Source organism: Myotis brandtii, unplaced genomic scaffold (genome assembly GCF_000412655.1).
Source record: "Myotis brandtii unplaced genomic scaffold, ASM41265v1 scaffold57, whole genome shotgun sequence".
Classification (NCBI taxonomy): Eukaryota; Metazoa; Chordata; class Mammalia; order Chiroptera; family Vespertilionidae; genus Myotis; species Myotis brandtii.
The window spans coordinates 1,534,921-1,554,129 of record NW_005370133.1 but is presented as its reverse complement, the minus strand read 5'-3'; the positions used below and the strand labels follow the sequence as shown (position 1 = coordinate 1,554,129).

The window sequence follows — 19,209 nt, the reverse complement described above, 5'->3', positions numbered from 1 at the left end:
GCACCCCCCCATACCCCAACCCCACTAAAGGCCAGCCGGGCTGAGCATAATAAGGAATAGCTCAGCCGAAGGACACCTGAGGACCCGCCCTCCCCACCAGGCCTGAGACGGGAACTGGCCCCACCTGCGCCCTGGCTCTCACCGGTAATGCTTGTCCCACTCAGGCCTCCGACGCAGGTCTGAGAGCAGCAGGAAGGCGTGGGCCGCATCCACATTCACCAACATCTCCATGTGGAAGGAGAGGTACTTGTCATCCTCCAGGGTGTACAGGCCGACCTGCGTGGGACAGAGGGTGGCCTCATTCGTGTATCCCCCTCCCCAGACTATGCTGGGAGTGGGATGGGCTGACTGGGATGCTGGAGGCCAGGGCTAGAAGCTCAGAACTGCCTCTGACTTGCTGTGTGACTGCAATTAAGTGACTCAACCTCTGTGAGCCTCAGTCACATCCCTATGAAAGTGGCTGTTGAGATAATTCAGCACAAGTGGACAGAAAGGTGTTTTAAGAAGCAGTGATTTGCCCGGCCAGCATGGCTCAGTGGCTGAGCTTCAACCTATGAACCAGGAGGTCACGGTTCGATTCCCGGTCAGGCCACATGCCCAGTGTGTGCAGCTTGACCCCCAGTGGGGGATGTGCAGGAGGCAGCCGATCAATGATTCTCTCTCATCATTGATGTTTCTATCTCTCTCTCCCTCTCCCTTCCTCTTTAAAATCAATAAATATTATATATATATTTTAAATCCCCTTCTGCCCTGGCCGGTGTTTCTCAGTGGTCAGAGTGTCGCCCTGCGAACCGAAGGGCCTTGGGTTCAATTCCCGGTCAAGGGCACATATCTCAGTTGTGGGTTCCCTCCCTGGCCCCAGTCCTAGCGCGTCCAGGAGGCAACCAATTAGTGTGTCTCTCTTACATCGATGTTTCTCTCTCTCCCTCATCCCTCCCACTCTCTCTCAATGAAAAAAATATCCTCGGGTAAGGATTAACAAAAACAAAAAGCAAAAAAAGAAATGCCCTTCTGACATGAGTGAGTTGAGGGACTTTCTGTTGCTTGCAGTCTGCCACCTCTGGTTGGTCAGAAGAGAAGGGTGGGTGGGTGCGGTCAGCTACCTGGTTGATCTCCGAGGACAGCGCCCAGTTGTCCTTGGCCGAAAGCATCTTCAGGGAGGAGATGTTGTTGTAGCTCAGATACACCTGGACAGGGCACACAGAGAAACCTCGCCTTCTCCCCTCCCGCAGGCTCAGGGCCGAGGCCATGCTGGGGTGGGGGAGGAGCTGGGGTGGTGAAGGAGGGTGGGCGCTGGGCTTTAGGGAAGGAGGCTCAGGGCTGGCCAGACTCGACCAGCAACCCTGGACAAGCCACTCCTCCTCTCAGGGCCTCAGCTCCCTCCTGCCAAACAGGGACATCAGGAGAGCCCTTTGCTAACTGTATGCATCTTGAGGCATTAGCATCCTGTCCCCTTCAGGCCTTCCTCCAACCCCACTCTGACAATGGGGACGGGTGGGCCTGAGGACTCTCCCCTCAGAGCTGGGGCCTTACCTGGTTGCTAGGGTCCCAGGGCACAGAGAGAGGCATCTCCTCCTGCTTGCAGGACACAATGTACTTCCTGGGAGAGAGGAAAGGTGACAACCTTGATCCCTCGGGAGCCCATCTCTTTGAACAGGCTTCACTGCATGCCAACTGTGTGCCAGGCCCTGTGCTCAGCCCAGAGGGCAGGAGAGACCCCTGTCTGGCCAGGAAGACGGGATGGGCACACAGAACACAGCAGCGAGAACATACAAACTCAGTCAGAGATAGGACAGGACGAGGGGAGGGGTGCCGGTGCCTAGTGAAGGCTCAGTGCCCCACACCCTGGCTGAGCTAAAGCGACTTCGCCACTATGCCTCGGTGTCCTCATCTGTGAAATGGGATCTGCAGTCACCCCTGCCTCAGAGGCTCATCACGAGAACAGCCTTGGCATATAAATGCTCCATAAACACACACTTTTCTTACTAACAACAAATGATGATACAGTGCTTCCTTGAGCCATTACTTCTCCTCTCTGGGCCTTTCTTTCTTCATCTGCCAAATGGACATCAGAGTCCATGGAAGGAACAAAAGATTTTAAATCAGCCAGACCCGGCCAGGTTCAAATTCTCACTCTGCCAATCACTCCTGTGTGCCCGTGGCCACAATTCCTCTGTTCTCAGTGTCCTCGCCTGTACAATGGGCCAGTCAGACATGGGATGTGGAATGAGGTGACACGGATGTAAAGGGCCCAGCCAGTGCCCAGCACAGGGGCCGCATCGAAGAAATGCAAGTCCCTGAGGCTGGGGAGCAGGTGGACAGCCCTGCACCCTGTGTCCCCTCCCACCACCCAGCCCCAACTTGCCTGTCCAGGCGGATCTTCCTCCTGGCACTGGCCTCTCGGTACCGCCGCTCACCGTCCTGGGGAGAGAAGCAGGGACAGACTATGGTACAGATGGGACAACAACTTGGCCCCCATCCCTGTTACTGTCTGACCACCCCCCCCTCCCAAGGGCCCAAGGAGGTCCTGCAGCCCTGAGGTGTTCTGGCCCCACTGGGGCAGCCAGAGTCAAAGCAACCTGAACAGGAACACGCCAGGCCACTGAGTCCCAGCTTCCCCTCAAACTCTCTGAGTGACCCTGGGAACCACTGCCCTCACCAGACCTCAGTTTCCTCCCCGGTAGAATGAGATCCCTAAGGGCACTTACAATGGTAATAAGAACCCATATTTATTGAGCACTTACTATGTGCCAGGCATTCATCTAAAGTGTTTTCCGCCCTAACCGGTTTGGCTCAGTGGATAGAGTGTCAGCCTGCGGACTCAAGAGTCCCAGGTTCGATTCCGGTCAAGGGCATGTACCTTGGTTGCGGGCACATCCCCAGTAGGGGGTCTGCAGGAGGCAGCTGATCGATGTTTCTCTCTCATCAATGTTTCTAACTCTCTATCCCTCTCCCTTCCTCTCTGTAAAAAATCAATAAAATATATTTTTTAAAAATAAAATAAAATAAAGTGCTTTCCATGCAAAATTTCATTTAACCTTTACAGCAACCCTCTGAGGTTGGGACTAGTATAATCCCATTTTACAGAGGGGGAAACTGAGGCACAGAAAGATTAGGGGGCTTGCCTAAGGACACAGGAACAAGCACTGACGGGCTGACTCAGAGCCTGACTCTTAACTTCTACTTCTAAGGTGTCCTCACTCAGGAGTATTAAATGGCAAAGGCCTGAAAGCATCTGGGGGCCTGTGCACGGCACCGCCCATCTCCTAGGCTCCCACTCCTCCACGGACCGCCCACTCTTGACTGGCCAATAGCCAGCTGCGAGCAGGGAATGTCACAGCCAGACTCAGCCTTGTGAGGCAGGCAGGACAGGGACCTTCCCAGTGAGAGCTCACTCCCTGATCCTCCAGAGCAAGCCAGGCCTAGCCCAGTGGAGGGAGCATGACTTGAAGGGACAGCCTTTGAACCCCGGCCCTGATTCTCCTTCCTGCCTCCTTGCTCTCCTGTCACCATCGTCATCACTGTCAGCACTTCCTGAGTGTCTGCAGGCCTTACCCAGGCACAGGGTCAATATCCCAGAGACCCCACAGCCCGTGAAGACTGGGCTGCAGGCGCACCGCTTTATGGGAGGGGACCCAGAGCTCACAGAGGCACCCACTAGAATGTAGCAGAGCTGGTTCCAACACATATCGCCCCAAAGCCAGTGCTCTTCCAACGCTGTTAACACCCACGATGAGCCAGTCCCGCATGCACGGCCTGAATTCTTTCAGGCAGAACAAGGTTTCCACCTGGCACAAGGGGCATTTCCAGGGGCCACACAAGGGCACCCAGCAGACGGGCAAAGCTGGGCTTGTTGCTCTCGGGCCTATCAGGAGCTGGCAGGCACCCCCACCCTGGGCAGAGAGGGGGGAAGGGAGCTGGGGGGAGGGCAGGGTGCTGCACCCACTCACCCCAGGCTGGGGCCGAATCCAGGGCAGCATCTGGGGCTGGTCATTTGGGTCCAGGACCACAAAGGTCATGAAGGCGCTGTTGATGTGCCGCCGATGGGTCTCGGCCTCCTGGCGGTAGGCCTCCACGCACACGCCCACCTCCATGCTGAGGGCGAGGGAGGGCTGCTCTCACGCTGGACAGACCTTCCCACGGCCTCGCCCCTCCCAACACACATGCACACGCGCATGTGCAGGCACACACATGCACTCCTGCAGTTCCTCCTGGGTCAGAGCCCCACTGGCAGGAAACCCAGAGCTGCTCCCTTTGGTCAGTGTCTGCAGAGCACCTACTGCGTGCTTGGGCCTATGCCAGTCACTGGGGACTCAGAAATGAATAAACCTGTCCGGTCCATGTTCTCATGGACTAATAGCTGGGGGTTGCAGCCACAAATATATACATATGATGACAGTATGTTATGAAACTATGTTATGGAAGAATACAGGCAAGGAGAGGGAGGTGCTGAGCCCAATTAGAAAAAGTGTTCATTATACACCCAACCGTCAGCACTTTATAACAGCTCAGTGGCTGCTCTTTCTCTATATCTGACTGTCTTTATTAATTATAAAATAGCAGCCACCGCCATCCCCCTCAGTTAAGAAGGTCTTGACCCCATAATGTAGACATCATACAGATGGGACACTAAGACCTAGAACAGGGCAGTAAGTAAAGTCACACAACAGCCAGGAGAGAATGTGGGCTAGACCAGGCCTCACGGCTTTCCCCCTGCATGGCAGCAGAATGTGTGCTGGTCAGGCTGTGAATAGTAATAACAATAATAGCAGCAGCAGCAGCAATGGCTGACCTTCACTGAACATGTTCTGTGGCGTTCTACTAGTAACAGGTCATTGAATCCTTAAAACTATAAGATAGTTGTGGTGAGCCCCATTTTACATGAACTGAGGCTCAGAGAGGTTAAGTAACTTGTCCAAAGTCACACAGCTAGTAAGAGGTGAGCCAAACTTGAACCTAGGCAGCCTGGCTCCAGATCCTTTGCTTTTATCGACTACACTATATGATCTTTGGAATCACCAAAAAAGATACTTAAAATAAGCTTTCATGGGCGTAGACGTCAGGATTCATTTCAAAGGTAAGGGCTCTGGGGACTAAGTTTTGTTTTAGGCAAAGGGTGGGAAAAGGTATGATGACAACAGAATACTGGCAAAAGGTGGCCCTGTGATCCACAGTGTGCAGGCCCGGAGGCAGGAGCCAGGGAGAGAGACACAGAATGATCACGTGGTACTATCCGAGACAGCAGGAGACACAGGGCTGGGGGCACCCAGAGCAGGGAACATCAGAGCTGAATCTTGGTGAAGATGAAGGGACTGAGCAGGTTTGCAATAGAGTCCGTTCTCAGGTCAGGAAGAGCCCTCAGCCCCCAGGGACCCCGATCCTGCCCATCCCAGCCCCTCACCTATGTTTGAAGGCGTTGTTCACAATGGCCTTGAGCACCAGGCGGTCCCCAACCTGGGAGGGTCCCCGGAAGTGAAACATCTCAATGGCCTTCAGCGTAGGGTGGGCTCGACACAGCCGGCTGGAGGAGGCCAGGGGTTGGGGACAGGAGAAATGCCCCTAGTGCTTTAGCCACTGGCTTAAACCAGCCTCTACCCCTACCCCCATCCCCAGACCTAGCCAAAACCACATGCACCACCTTCAGGCCCACCCACTCCACTCAGTGACAGTTCTGCCCAGAGGAACAGAACTGAGTCCCATTTCAGAGCTTGGAATACTGAGGTCTATGTGCATGGCTGGAGAGCAGCTGAGTCTGAGGTGACAGAAGAAAGCCTCGGGCAGGGCTTGGGGCAATCCAACCAAGCCCTTCCAACCTTTGTATCTTAGCACCTGCTGTCCCTACTACCTGGAAGCCCTCCCCTTACCCAAAGCTACTTGTCATTCAAGGCCCAGCTGAAGTGCTCTTCCTCCAGGAAGCCTTCCCGGACTATCCAGACTCTGACTTTTCTCTGAGATCTTATTGCACTCATAGGGCACTGCTGATATATTGTGGCTAAGGGACGGAGGGGAGAAAGGAAGGGAGGCACAAGCAGGACACTCTCCCCTCACCTGGCTGCAATGGTGGCCACATTCTCCATCCAGGCCATGATCTGGCCCCCGAAGGTATTGCCCTGGTGATTGGCGTGGGGAGGCAGGACCAGCTCCACACTCTCCACCCGCGTCTTCTCGGCCGGCACCACATGGCTGCAGTCTCTGCTCTCCAGATCTGACCAAGGAGGGGCAGAGGGAGGGAGGGGGGAGGTGAGAGGCTTTCCAAGGGAAGCCCAGGACCCCTCCACCGCCTCTCTGCCCCACCCACCTTCTTTTATTTACTCAGCACCTAGTGTGCTGGGCCTACACGAGGAATGGGGGGAAACTGGATGAGAGAGATGAGGCTGGCACCGAGCAAAGGGCAGAACACTAGCTTTGAGACAACACACACCTGGGTCTGCAACTCAGCTCCACCCCATACAGGCTGTATTTCCTTGGGCCAGTCAATGCCCTTTCTGAACCTCAATTCCCCATCTATAAAGGGCAGACGTCAAACTCAACCGGAAAGGACAGTGAAGATGAAATGCGATCTCCGTTCTAGAGTGCCTGGCGCCAAACTCAGGAGGCACGCTCTCAAGAAGGAGAGTTCTTCCCTCCCGCTGTCTGACATGCGCTGTCCCTCAGGGGCAATGGCATAAGGATAGCCTCAGTAGGGGAGGCCAGAGAGGTCAGGGAATCGGATGCTGACATGCCCACCCAACCCAAGGAAGCGCCATCTCCCAGGGAGAAAGACCTCACCGGGGAGGACCCATCAAATAGGCAACATTTTGCATGGCTTGCAGGCTGCTCAGATGCCACAGACACGGGTAGGGGAGGTTACAGGCCTGAGCCACGGTCTGGAGGCAGACAGTCACAGTCACGGGGAGAATCAGGCCTTGGCTCAGCTGGAGCAGAGGGCAAGTAAGGGATAGCGCCAGGCGAGGCTGAGCGGTCAGCCAAGGGCCTGGATGCCGGCTAGGGCATCTGGACTGACCCTTGGGCAGGAGGGATTTCGGAGAGCTGCAGTGGGATGGATGGCTCCAGGGGGCCTTGGCTACAGGAGGGAGAGCTGGACCTGCCCAGCCACAGCCCCCAGGCCCAGAGTAAATAGGGTGCATGGAATTCGAAGCACAGCCAGCTGCTTTCACAGGGGGTTGGCGGGGGTGGGCTAATTCTGCCTGCACCCCTCCCCACTCTGGCAACTGAACTATTTTCGACTTGTCCTAAAATTGTCTCCTTGAAGTTTCAAGGAAGGCTCCACATCCTAATGTTCTGGAGATCAGTGAGCAAATCCAAGGTCACCCCTCTGACCCTTTGCCCAGACTATGCCCTCCACCAGGAGTCCCTTTCCTTATCTCCCCCTGATAAGCCCTGCCAGTCCACAGGAGATGTGAGGCCCTGGTACAGAACAAGCTGCAAGATGCACTTTAAGGGGGAAGAAGCGAGATACAGAACAGTATGTACTGTGTCTTCCCGTTTAGGTAAAAAAGGGGGCAAAATTAGACACAGGGGGGAATGTGCAGGGAATGCTTCTGGAAAGATGCCCAAAAATGAGGCACAGGAGGTGCCTCTGGAGGGGACCTGGGTTCTGGGGTAGGCGGGTCTTGTTTTTATCTCTAGCTCTAGATCTATGCCTACACCGATGCCTACATCTACATCTACCTACCAACCTACCTACCTATATGCTTTTTAAAAATCCTAGAGTCATGCCCTAGCCAGTTTGGCTCAGTGGATAGAGGTAGGCCTGCGGACTGAAGGGTCCTGGGTTCAATTCCTGTCAAGGGCACATGCCAAGGTTGCAGGCTCTGTCCCCAGTAGGGGGCATGCATTAGGCAGCTAATCAATGATTCCTTCTCATCATTGATATTTCTCTGTCTCTTTCCCTTTCCCTTCCTCTCTGAAATCAATAAAAATATATTTTAAAATAAAATCCTTGAGTTTTCAAGGCCAAGCTCAATACTACCTTCCCAAATACCTTAAGTCCTAGAGACCCAAACACAGTTTGTGGCTAACAAAGCGTTTTCCTCTGGCTGCTGGGAGCTGGGCAAGAGGCACTCCCTTTTCCCTGAAGGAGGCCTTGAGGCAAGAGGGCCAGCCAGGCCTGAGGCCACCAGTGGGTAGACATCCCAAGGAAATGCCTCTCCTCCCTCTGCCCAGTGGGGCCCAGGGCACAAGGGGGCACCGGCTGCCCTCCCTGTCCCCAGCCACTCACCATACTGAATGGCGCAATTGGCCAGGAGGTCCTTGATGGTGTCCGCGTAGACCAGCCGCATGCGTCGGCGCTCGGCAGCCACACTGTGCTCAGTCTTCTCCTCCTCCGTCCGTGGCGAGATCTGCTTCAGCTTCACCTGTGGGCAGGGGTGGGGTTCCCTGAAATAGTGCCAGGGCCTGTCCCCCCAGCTGCCGTCACACGCCCGGGGCTGCTGAATGGTTATAAGTCTTTGTCCCTCTTTGCCACATTTTCCTGTCTCCATGTTGACTGATCCATCATCTTCATCCTCCAATAACCCTAGGCTCCCTTCTGGGGCAAAGGCACAGCGGATGGGGGTCGGGGTCACTGCAGGGCGTGAAAGAGGATGGTGAGACCTGAAGATTCCCCATGTGAGATGCACAGGGAGAGGTGGGGAAAGGAGAGAGGGAGGGCGCCTGGGGCCGGGTGGCAGTGGGGGTGGGCCTTCCTCTAGGGGCTATGATTCCCTGCCACACCCCACCTCCACTCCCCTGCCAAACCCCAGCCTCACCACCCTGGTCCAGGCCCATCGTGACTGGCGGCCAGGTGGCCCAGCAGCACTGAGCAGCCAGGTGTGGCCACCTACCTTGGAGAGCTCACGGTGGGCCACAAAGGTGGCCAAGGCCTTGCACACGCTCCACTGCTTCTCAGAGCAAGTGTCCTCGGAGGCCACCTGGATGCCCACCTGGAGGGGAAGAGTAGGAGGAGGAGTGAGGAAGGAAGAAATAGAGCTCACAAACCCGAGGCCCACAACCTAGTGACATAGGAAGTCCCCCTCTGCTATTTCAGTATCATCCACCAAGTCTAGGAGGCTAGAGACCTGGGGTAGGTTTTGATTTTGCCCCTGGTTCCCTGGGAAACTTTAGGCAAGTCACTTCCCTTCTCTGGGCCTCAGTTTCCTCATCTGTAAAGTGGGGATGACCAAACCCATCCTCAAAGGGCTATTGAGAGGATTAACATGAGACTGTGTAAGTAAAGTGCTGGCTAAATTGAAAGGATAGACATGTGAGGGTGCCCAGGGACCCTGTGCATGTATGGGGTGCCGCTATCTCAGCCTCAGTAGTCCCTCAGCAACCACTTGGTGGAAGTTGTCTCCATCCGACGTCCATTGGTGGCAAATAGAGTCCCTCCCCCAGAGCTCACGGAGCCCTGTGCATCACCACGAGTCCTTCAACAACCCTCAGGCACAGAAATCATGCTCCCACTTTACAGATGGGAAGACAGAGTCTATGGCAGGTAAGCTACAGGACTGAAGTCCAGTGCTATCCCGGCTCCAGCCCCACTGCCTCCAGGTGGCTGTCATCCTCAAATTTGCACAGCCACCAGGCTGCTGAAGACAGGGTCTGAGTCTCGCGTGAAGACCCAGGAGGCCAGAAGTTAAGTCCCACATTGGGATCTATGTGGCTTGGTGACCTGGGGCAAATCCCTCCCCCTCCCTGGGCCTCAGTTTCCCCTTCTGTGTTATGGGGACCCTGCTCACTTGCCTTAGTCCCTCTAGAGTCCCTTCCTACAGACCCGGAAGATCCTTAGGCTCTGCCCAGCTCTGCCAGCTGGTCCAGATCTCTGCCGCCTCAAGCAGGGCTTTGCGAGTGTGAGTATGCCTGGGCTGGGGGCGGAGATGGAGAGGAGGCAGAAAACCCTCCCAGCACCCACGCATCCCCAGGCAGCACCTGCCCCACACACCTCCATGCTGGTGTTGAAGGCCCGGTTCACCTTGGCCTTGATATTCACCACTTGTCCGACTCTGGGAGAGAAAAGCCGGAGGTGAGCCTTTCAGAGGGGACAGAGGGAGGGAGCAGGGGCCCCAGACACTTGGGGAGCCTCTACTGAGGGGAGCTGTTAGGAGAATGTCACTTTACAGCGCGTATTCACTTATGGATGTCGTCCAAGTCCTCAAAGCAAGCCAGCAAGATAGTGCTAGCACCCCTTTTCCAGGAGGCTGAGAGAAGTGGGATGATTGCATTTATCAGCCCCCGCCCCCCTTGTCCAGTGAAGGCTCGGGCTTCTTTTTGCTCCTATTGACTGGTCCCCTCCCCAGGGAGCCCTCCCTGCACCCTGTCGCTCTGTGAGGTCCACCGTCCTAACACTTCTTCCAGCAGGTCGACCTCTGTCTCCCCCACAACCCATAAGCTCCACTGGGGCAAGGCTTGGCACAGGGCACCGGGCAGCTCCTCCACAATTAGTGGCCTACTAAATGAATACGTTCCGCATTTATTGCATCAGTATCGGTTCATCAATTGTGACAAAGGTACCCCCACATGAATGTAAAATGTTAATGGAGGAACTGGATGTGGGGTACATGGGGACTCTCTGTACTATCTACAGCCATAGTGTACATCAAAAACTAATCTAAAATCGGCCTCCCTGCAGTCTGGGAGCTACTGGGGCACCGGGACCTTTTGTACCACAAACCCAGCATGGGCCCCGGCCCAGAAAAGGTGCCAGTAGTGATGAATGACTGAACAATGAATACAGCAACTGGCCGAACTTCTTCCTTAACCACAGCACTCTGGGTGCCAAGGAAGCCCTGAGAAAGCCCTTGGCACTCGATGTCCTAGGTGATGGCGGAGCGTTCAGGAGCAGGCCCACAGGCAAAAGCACTGTGTGCAGTCCCTACAGCCTGGCCTGAGCTGGGGGCCTGGTATGACCCTTGGGTCCCAGCAAAGCTCTGCAGAGACAAAGCCCAACACAGTGTAATGAAGAGCTTTCTAACCAGTACAGCTCACTGTGAGGTAGTGAGCGCCTCGTCTCTGGAGGTATGTGAGCAGAGACTGAATGACCCAAGATTCTGGCTCAGGCTTTGCCAAGGTATCTTATCTAGGGACCCCCCACCATCCAGCAACCCATGACACACAGAGAATGTTCAAGTTCCAAAAGGCATTCACTGATTAAGTCTAATCCCTCCCATCTGCAGATAAGGAAACTGAGGCCCAGAGAAAATGTCTGACTTCCCCAAAGTCACATAGCACCCCATGGTGTTGCTGGGCAACATCCAACTCCAAACTTGAAGCAACTTCCTTGGCTCCACACTGGCTGAGGGCACCCACCCCACGGCAGCAAGCCAGCTCCCAGCCCAGCGCTGTCCAGAGACCCTGCAGACGGGTCACTGCTTCCCGGGGGCTTCCCCAACTCCACCTGCCAAGGCTGGCAGGTTCCAGGCAGGAGAGGCAGGGGAGGGGTCCCCAGGCCTTGGTGGGAGCCCAGAAGGACCTAGAGGCAGGTGGGGCCACTCACCTAATGGTGTGCTCAAAATAGATGTCATCCATGGAGGCTGTGACGCAGGGACAGCCAGCATGCCTCTCCGCTGGCACCGGGAGAAGAAAGCTGTGCGTTAGCCGCCTCCCACGTTACGCAGGCCTCTGATCAAATGTAAGGCCTCCGAGCTAAGGCCCTGCCTCCTCACCCACAGCCTTCTTTACTTTTCCTCAAGGTTGCCGCGCCCTGCTTCATATATCGGAGTTTTGTCTGTCTAGTATCTCTCCCTTCTGTTCAACTGCAAGTTACTTGAGGGCAAGGATTTTTGCCTGCCTAGCTCATAGGCCTATCCCAGTCCCAGAAGAGTGTCTGGCACATAGTAGACACTCAATAAGCAGCTATTGAATAAATGAATGGTCACGCCATGCTATGCTAGCTCCCGGCCTTGTGAAGTGCCCTCAGGTCTGCCCAGTCTACTTCATGCATCTTTGTTTGTTTGCTGAGTCATTCTCTCCTCCAGGACCCTGCTCACTGCCTTAGTCCCTCTAGAGTCCCTTCTCTGTCCCCAGGGCTGGGTCACGGCCTCTGGTCTGTTCTCCCTCCCTTTCCCAGTCCCCACAAAACAGTGCTGGGGCAGTTGGGTCACCTGTCCCCACCCCCCCACCCCCCCATCAGACTGTGAGCTTCCTGTGGGTTGGAGAATACTGGGACATCAAAGGAATGACGTGACATCAACTCAACTCCTCTACTTAATGTAGGGAGCCCATTAAGGCAGAAAGCACGGTGCTTGCTCACAGCACTCCTGAGCCAGCCCTGGAGCAGCCGTGTTGAAGGCAGCGCTGTGTTGGAGCAGGGACCTGAGGGCACTCAGAACTGGGACCTCTGGGAAGAGGGTGGGCCAGAGCTGAGCATCAGGAAACTGGAGGGCATTGCAGGCAGGCCGGCTGGGATGAGGGACGAGTGTGGCACTCAGGGAGACAGCGACGTCTCAGCATAACTGAGGCCTCTCCCCCGGGGGTGGGCCAGGGGGTGGGAGGATGGCAGTCTCACCAGACAGGCAGGCCGTGGTGTCAATCCACTTGAGCAGCTGCCCGACGCTCAGCTCGCCACGCTGATTGGTGTGGCAGGGCAGCACCAGCTGGCTCATCTGCACCTCTGTGGGGTTCCGGTACTCCTCACCATCTGCCATGGTTTTCTCCGTGCGGGAGGTTGACTTCCGGGACTGACGGCCCGAGAACACGGAGGCGAAGCCCTGGGGAACAGGTGGGACCAGAGAGGTCAGCTCACTGCAGGGTCCCCTGAGTCTGCCCATCCCTGAGACCTGAGGGCTGGAGGGAGAGGAGAGAGCGCCCCAGGGCCACCTCCCTCCAGACCCCAACTCCAAGAGTGGTCACCGCCCTCCAGCCCGGAGCTCAGACCCAGGATGTCACTGGGACTCAGGTTCCTTTTAGCCAATATCTCCATGTTAACATGGCCTGGGACCCGGGGGACGGGGAGGGGAGAGAGGAATCGTGCAGGGAACTCAGTCCTCCGAGCTTCAGCTTGTGGGTCCGCTTTTTAAAGTTTTGCTTCTGATTGACCTTCATGCCCGAAAGAGGTTCCCTCTCTGTGCAGAGGCCCCGAGAGCCCCTCGCAGGCAAGCCTGGGGATTTGTTCCCAATGAAGTGTTTCAAGAAGCAGGTCCTGCCGAACCGGTTTGGCTCAGTGGATAGAGCGTCGGCCTACGGACTCAAGGGTCCCAGGTTCGATTCCGGTCAAGGGCATGTACCTTGGTTGCAGGCACATCCCCACTGGGGGGCGTGCAGGAGGCAGCTGGTTGATCTCTCTCATCGATGTTTCTAACTCTCTATCCCTCTCCCTTCTTCTCTGTAAAAAATCAATAAAATATATTAAAAAAAAAAAAGAAGCAGGTCCTATTTCATCCCCCAAAGGCCCCTTCCCGGGGCTTCTTGCTCTGCAGTTGACACCTCTGCTGGGTGCTCATTTGTCTTTAGCACTTAGCTCTCCTGGCCGGGAGGGCTCTGGGCAGTGCCTGAGCAGCTGTGTGAGCCAGGCAGCTGCCAGCTGAAGAACCAGCTGAGAAATCCTCAAACTCATGAATTAGAGGTGGAGTTTCTGCCCAGGGCCCAGCTTTTCTTAGTCCCCGGGCAGAAGAGGTGGCGAGTGCAGTCCCTTGGATGGGGTGGGACGGAGGAGGTGGAGTCGACCTGCCATCCCTTCTCTCCCTAATCGGACTGTGAACAAGAGCCGGGGACACCTGCATGTGTGAGAAAACTGACAGGAGGGGCAGGAGGAGTTCCAGTTCTCATGGCCAATGCCAACTTCGGGATAACAGTTGACGCCAACATTTACATAGCACTTATTAGACATCAAGCACGCTTCTAAGCACGTTCCCTGTGCTAATTAAATTGTACCCGCACAACAAACCTCTGAGGTAGGTTCAAGATTATCCTCACTTCACAGTTGGGGAAACTGAGGCCCAAGTAAGTGGCAAAGCTTAGCTGTGACCCCAGAGGTCTGGCTGCAGTCTGAGGCCCCAGCCATCACACTGCACTGCCTGCAGGGACTCCTGGGCCCAGATGAGAAGGAAGCCAGAGCTCTGGGCCTGGATTCAGCAGCAAAGAGTGACACGACCCGAGGCTGACCCTGCCACTGCTCAGATGGGGGCAGCGACATCTCAGGGCAGCGATGGCCCTCGTGCGGGGGGAGGGGTACTCCTTGGAGAGTTCCCCCCATGAGGCTCTGTAGCTAATTCACTACATTCAAAACACACCGATGTGACTGATTCAAGGTCGCTGACTCGTAAATGGAACATCTGGGATTTGAACAGGGCCTGTCTAAACCAAAACAGCTTGTAGGTCCCCAGAGCGGCCCTGGGGACCACATACAGTGCTGGGCACCGAGGGGAGAGAGAGGAGGGCAGCCGATCCAGGAGCTCTCAGTGCGGGAAGAAGCCTTCGCAGTGCCAGGCTGCCAGGCTTGCAGAATCTTGCAGGCATCTCACAGGCCTTGTGGTCTAAGCAGGGCTATCACCATGGTAACCACTGCCAAGGCATTTCCAGCCTAGTGTGCACTGGGGGCCTGCATGGATGTGGATGCGGGTGGCTGCCTTTCCGGGTGTGGGAGACGGGAGACGGGAGAGGGAGGAAGCAGGCAGACTGTTCACCTGCTCTTCCCAACCCCCTCCCTCAGCCAGGGGTCCTGGCCAAAACATTCCAGCAAGAAGCCTGGAGAAAGCTAGGGAAATGGAGGGGGGGGCGGGGGGGCAAGATGCACAGGGTAAGCGGGAAGAAAGGGGCAGACGCGTGGGTTTCTGAGCGGTTCCGGGCATGCACACACAATGTCCCAGCTTCACAAGCCTATTCTCACACCCACCGCCTCCCTGGATCCTCACAAGGAAGGCAGACCCCATTTTTACAGCTGAGGAAAGTGAGGACGGGAAAAGACCTAGACCAGGACACCTGATTCTAATCTTCTCTCTGCTTCTCACCTGGTCAATCCCCACCCCCACCAGCCTCCTATTTCCTGTTCTATGTAAAGGAGTCCCTCCCTTCCCAATGGACTCTCCAGGCCTGAAGGCAGGATCTTTGCCCCATTCATTCATTCATTCACCGAGCATCTCCTTTCTCTGCACTAGGCCCTGAGCCAAACACTGAGAATGCAAAGGTAAGTCGGGCCAATCCCTTTGAGAAGCTCTGCTCTAGTGCTCGTGTCTAGAAGGGCCTGGCGCGCAGTAGGACCTCATCAAAGGTTTGTGGAGGGACAAGCAGAGACAGACTGGAGTTTAAATATATATATATATATATTGATTTCAGAAAGGAAAGGAGAGGGAGACCGAGATAGAAACATCAATGAGAGAATCATTGATCGGTTGCCTCTTGCACGCCCCCTACTGGGGATTGAGCCCACAACCCAGGCATGTGCCCTTGACCGGAATCAAACTTGGGATCCCTCAGTCCACAGGCCAAGGCTTTATCCACTGAGCCAAACCAGCTAGGGATGGACTTGAGTTTAAATCCTAGCCCTGTCCCTCAGGTGCTATGTGATCCTGAGCAAGCCCCCCTCCTCCTGAGCCTCATCTCTCACAAGGTGAGCAGGGGCAGTGGGAGATTGCCAACCCCCAAGGTATCCCCAGCCCTGGTTCCAGGATTCTGGGGTTTAACCCTGCAGGGCTCTGGCGTGCTGAGCTGAGATTTCCAGTGAGGAAGCTAAGGAGCCCTGTGATCTGTCAGACAGGAAATACTGAGCTCCTCCCAGCAGGGCTGAGCTCCCACCTCCCCACTCCTGCAGGCTGTGGGACAAGCCCCACTATGGCTATCTCCCCACTCCCCTCAGAGAGAGGCGTGCAGAGCCCTGGTTCGTGGCACCAGCAAAGGGGACAGAGCAGCAGTGGCCCAGGACACAGCCTCTCTAGACTCCAACTCCTTCCTTGGCTCTAAGACAGCCTGCCCACGTCAGGCCCGGCCAGGCCTCCTTCTTGTCCCAGGGTGGGCTGGCAGCCAGCCAGGGCGCAGGAGGCTTGGCCAATGGGGCTCTAGAGCTGGGACACTCCTCCCAGGGCCAGTCACAGAGAGCACGGAGGCCCTGGATGGAGCAGGTCCTGGGGCGGCCAGGCTGGCTGAGCCAAGACAGCTGACAGGGAGGGCAGAGCCCCCCTGAGGTCATGGGGTCAGAGACGTGCCCTCTCAGAAGGCAGCCGTGCCAGGCCCTGGCCCCATGCCACAGCAGGACCGGCCAGGTTTGATACTGCCAGACTAGGCCTCAGCTGGCTACACCAGGGTTCTGTGTCCCTCCTCCTGGGCCATCCATGTCACAGACCTGCTGGTCAGAGCAGGAGAGGCCACCTCGTCCAATCCCTTCATTGATGGGGACACTGAGGCACAGGGAAAGAAAGGCTGGTCCGGGGTCACACAGCTGGGGAGCCAGCAAGAGCCCTCCTGGGATGCGCAGGGGCTCCTTCAAGGCAGTTCGACCACAGCCCCACGCTCACACACCTGACCTGGATTTCCTCCCTCCCCCACTGAGCCAAGTAACGGGGATCCAACCCGGACGCTCTCAGCCTACCCCACCGCCCTCGGGCTTGGGGCTCCGCACTGGGGCTTGCTGGATGTTTCCAGAGCCTGTTCACAGGCCTCCCGTCTCCACCTCCTTCTGGCCTCCAGCACCTGCCCTCCCAGAGCAACCACAGGAGGTTCCTCAGAGCACCACCCTCATCCTCCTCCATCCTCTGCCACATGGGGGCTGCTCCTGCCTAGGTTCCCTCTATCTGCCCTATCTCCCAGGTGAGTCCTTCCTCCTCCTTCTTCAAGTTCCCCCATCCCTGCCTCTTCCCCAGCGAGTTAGGTCCTCCCAGCCCCCACAGCCTCGCCTGCCTCCATCACAGTGAAGCTGTGCAGTCACTGTATTCCTAGACGCTTCTCCCGCCAGACAGTCATTCCCGCCAGACAGGGACAGATTCAGCCTCACAGAGCAGGTGCCGAATAAACACCTATGGAAGAGGCTGGTGACAGGGGCTGAGACTTGAAGACAGGAAGGTCGCAGGTGCAGAGAGGACGTGCAGACAGCACAAAGGGCAAGCAAGAACAGTGGTGCCTCGGGTGATGGGAACTGCGTGGCAAAGGAAAGCCTGAGGTCAAGTACTAGGTACTTGTGTGGGTAGAGACAGAGGGAAAGGGGCCAGGGAGTCCCTACAGCGACTGCCCAGAAAAGGCGACAGCCAGCAGAGAGCTCTTAGTGCTGCAGGGACAGCAGAGGAGAGAGCTCAGTGCTGCAGGGACAGCAGAGGAGAGAGCTCGGTGCTGCAGGAACCACCAGGAACAGCAGGCCAGGGCAGGGGAGGCCTTGAAGCTGACCTGGCCAGGGTTCAAATCTGGTTCCACAAGGAACTTGTATGACATCAGGGCAAGCTGCTCTGTGGGCCTTAGTTTCATCTGTAAAAAATGGGGTAATAGTGCCTACCTCCAGGGGTCATCCTAAGGATGAAACTAAATGAGATCAGGGGTTTAAAGTTCCTCGGACATGTCGGCCGTATGGCTAACATTTGTTGAACGTGTACTGTCAGTATTTAAAGCTGAGGTCGGACTTCCTACAGACACATAGCTGGGAAAGGCCCAAATATAATCCACACTGGACTTTGCGCAGCCTTTTCTCACCTCTGGGCTGACCAGAACTTCATGGGGCAAGACTGTTAATGGGCAAGATTATTAGCCCGTCTGTGAGGTTCTGTGAGAATTCAAACAGCCATTGATGTTGGAGCCTGGACTCAAGCCCAGGGTGTGAGACTGAGAGCCCCTGTTCCTCCCACTCTCCCTCCCTCCCGCTAGAGGCATGGGACTAAAATGCAGGTTTGAGGGGGCAGCGAGAAGCAGCCTTTGACCCGCGCCCTCAGAGCAGGGGGCCAGCCCCATGAAAGGCCTGGCTGTCTGAGTGAGACCACTCTGAGCTGTCCGAGGGAGCTGCCCCGTCCCTAAGGGGTGGCTCAGCTTCTCAGAGACCAGGATGGCCTCTGGTGGATTCCCCCTAGCAAGGCAGGCACATTTGTCAACATCCTAAATTCCCCTTCGGGGTCCCTACCTCTCTCCCAAAAAGGCTCTGAGGCAGCCTGCACACACACAGGACACAGTACACTGGGAGCTGAGATGCAAACAGAGCTAAGAAACCAAATAAGGGAGACGTAATTATGTTAGGAATCCAGCTGCACAAATATACTGCCATAGAGAATTGCATTTGGCCTTGAGAGTCCCAGCAGACAAAGCAAAAACGGGTAGCAGTGGATTCCAAACTCAGGTGAAAAGAGGGAGCAGCCGTCCATGAAGCCAGCCTGAGGGCTGGGGGGACACAGTGGGCTGCTCCAGGCTTCTAATTCTCATATAATATCAGATCAGATCTTCATTCTAGAAGATAAACAATGGTCCCCAGTGCCCTACACAAACATCCTCGTTTTACTTCTACCTACAGGGTGAATTGGCATTTGACACTTTTCAAAATTTGGGGGTGAAAAAGGTAGAGAAAAGCAGTAATTTTCATTATGACCTCCTATATGCTATGCATTTGGTTAACATTTATTGAATACCTAGTATGTATCAAGTTCTATGCTAAGAGCTTTCAGATGTATTATCTCAGTAATTCTCATATCTACCCTGTGAGGCATTCTTACTCTACCCATTTTACTGATGAGCAAATCAAGGCTGACAGAGAAGCAGGTGCATTGCTTCTGAGTGCCTGGGAAATGGTAGAATTTAAGACACTTCCAGACCCACCAGCCATAGTCCACATTTACATGTCTGTAGCACTTCCATAGGCCCTAGAGATGGGGAAGACAGAAGGAATTCTTCCCATCTGAGACTCAGAGAGGGGGAGCAAACTACCCCAGTCAACGGCCGAGGAGAAAACAGAGGCCATGGCCCCGAGTCCCTGTCCAGAGCCCAGAGTCTGATACAGACGATCAGGCGGTGGGCTCCCCTTCTGACCTCCAGTCCTTGGGGGAAACTGCTTTCTAGGGAAGGAGTTTTACTTTGGAGTGACAGAACTGTTTTGGGACTGGATAGAGGTGATGGTTGTACAAGATGATGAATGTACTAAATGTCACTGAATTATACACTTTAAAATGGGTCATTGTGCCCTGGCAGGGTGGCTCAGTTGGTTAGAGCGTTGTCCTGTATGCCAAAAGGTTTCGGGTTTGATTCCCAGTCAGGGCACATGCCTAGGTTATGAGTTCAATCCCTGGTTGGAGCACATACAGGAGGCAACCAATTGATGTTTCTCTCTCTCTCTCT

At 55.5% G+C, this 19,209-nt stretch overlaps 1 protein-coding gene across 1 annotated transcript in view; it reads right to left on the bottom strand.

The window, feature by feature from the left end:
- Positions 1 to 19,209, bottom strand: part of ACOT11 (acyl-CoA thioesterase 11) — a 48,354-nt gene that overhangs the window by 8,694 nt on the left and 20,451 nt on the right. The window contains exons 2-13 of the mRNA XM_005878667.2: positions 12,485 to 12,686; positions 11,474 to 11,543; positions 9,923 to 9,983; positions 8,826 to 8,924; positions 8,222 to 8,357; positions 6,049 to 6,205; positions 5,402 to 5,521; positions 3,951 to 4,095; positions 2,366 to 2,421; positions 1,534 to 1,600; positions 1,104 to 1,187; positions 143 to 276 (exon numbers count right to left, since the gene is read on the bottom strand). Of these exons, the coding sequence (XP_005878729.1) occupies positions 143 to 276; positions 1,104 to 1,187; positions 1,534 to 1,600; positions 2,366 to 2,421; positions 3,951 to 4,095; positions 5,402 to 5,521; positions 6,049 to 6,205; positions 8,222 to 8,357; positions 8,826 to 8,924; positions 9,923 to 9,983; positions 11,474 to 11,543; positions 12,485 to 12,686 (1,331 nt within the window). The remainder of the gene's footprint in view (positions 1 to 142; positions 277 to 1,103; positions 1,188 to 1,533; positions 1,601 to 2,365; positions 2,422 to 3,950; positions 4,096 to 5,401; positions 5,522 to 6,048; positions 6,206 to 8,221; positions 8,358 to 8,825; positions 8,925 to 9,922; positions 9,984 to 11,473; positions 11,544 to 12,484; positions 12,687 to 19,209) is intronic.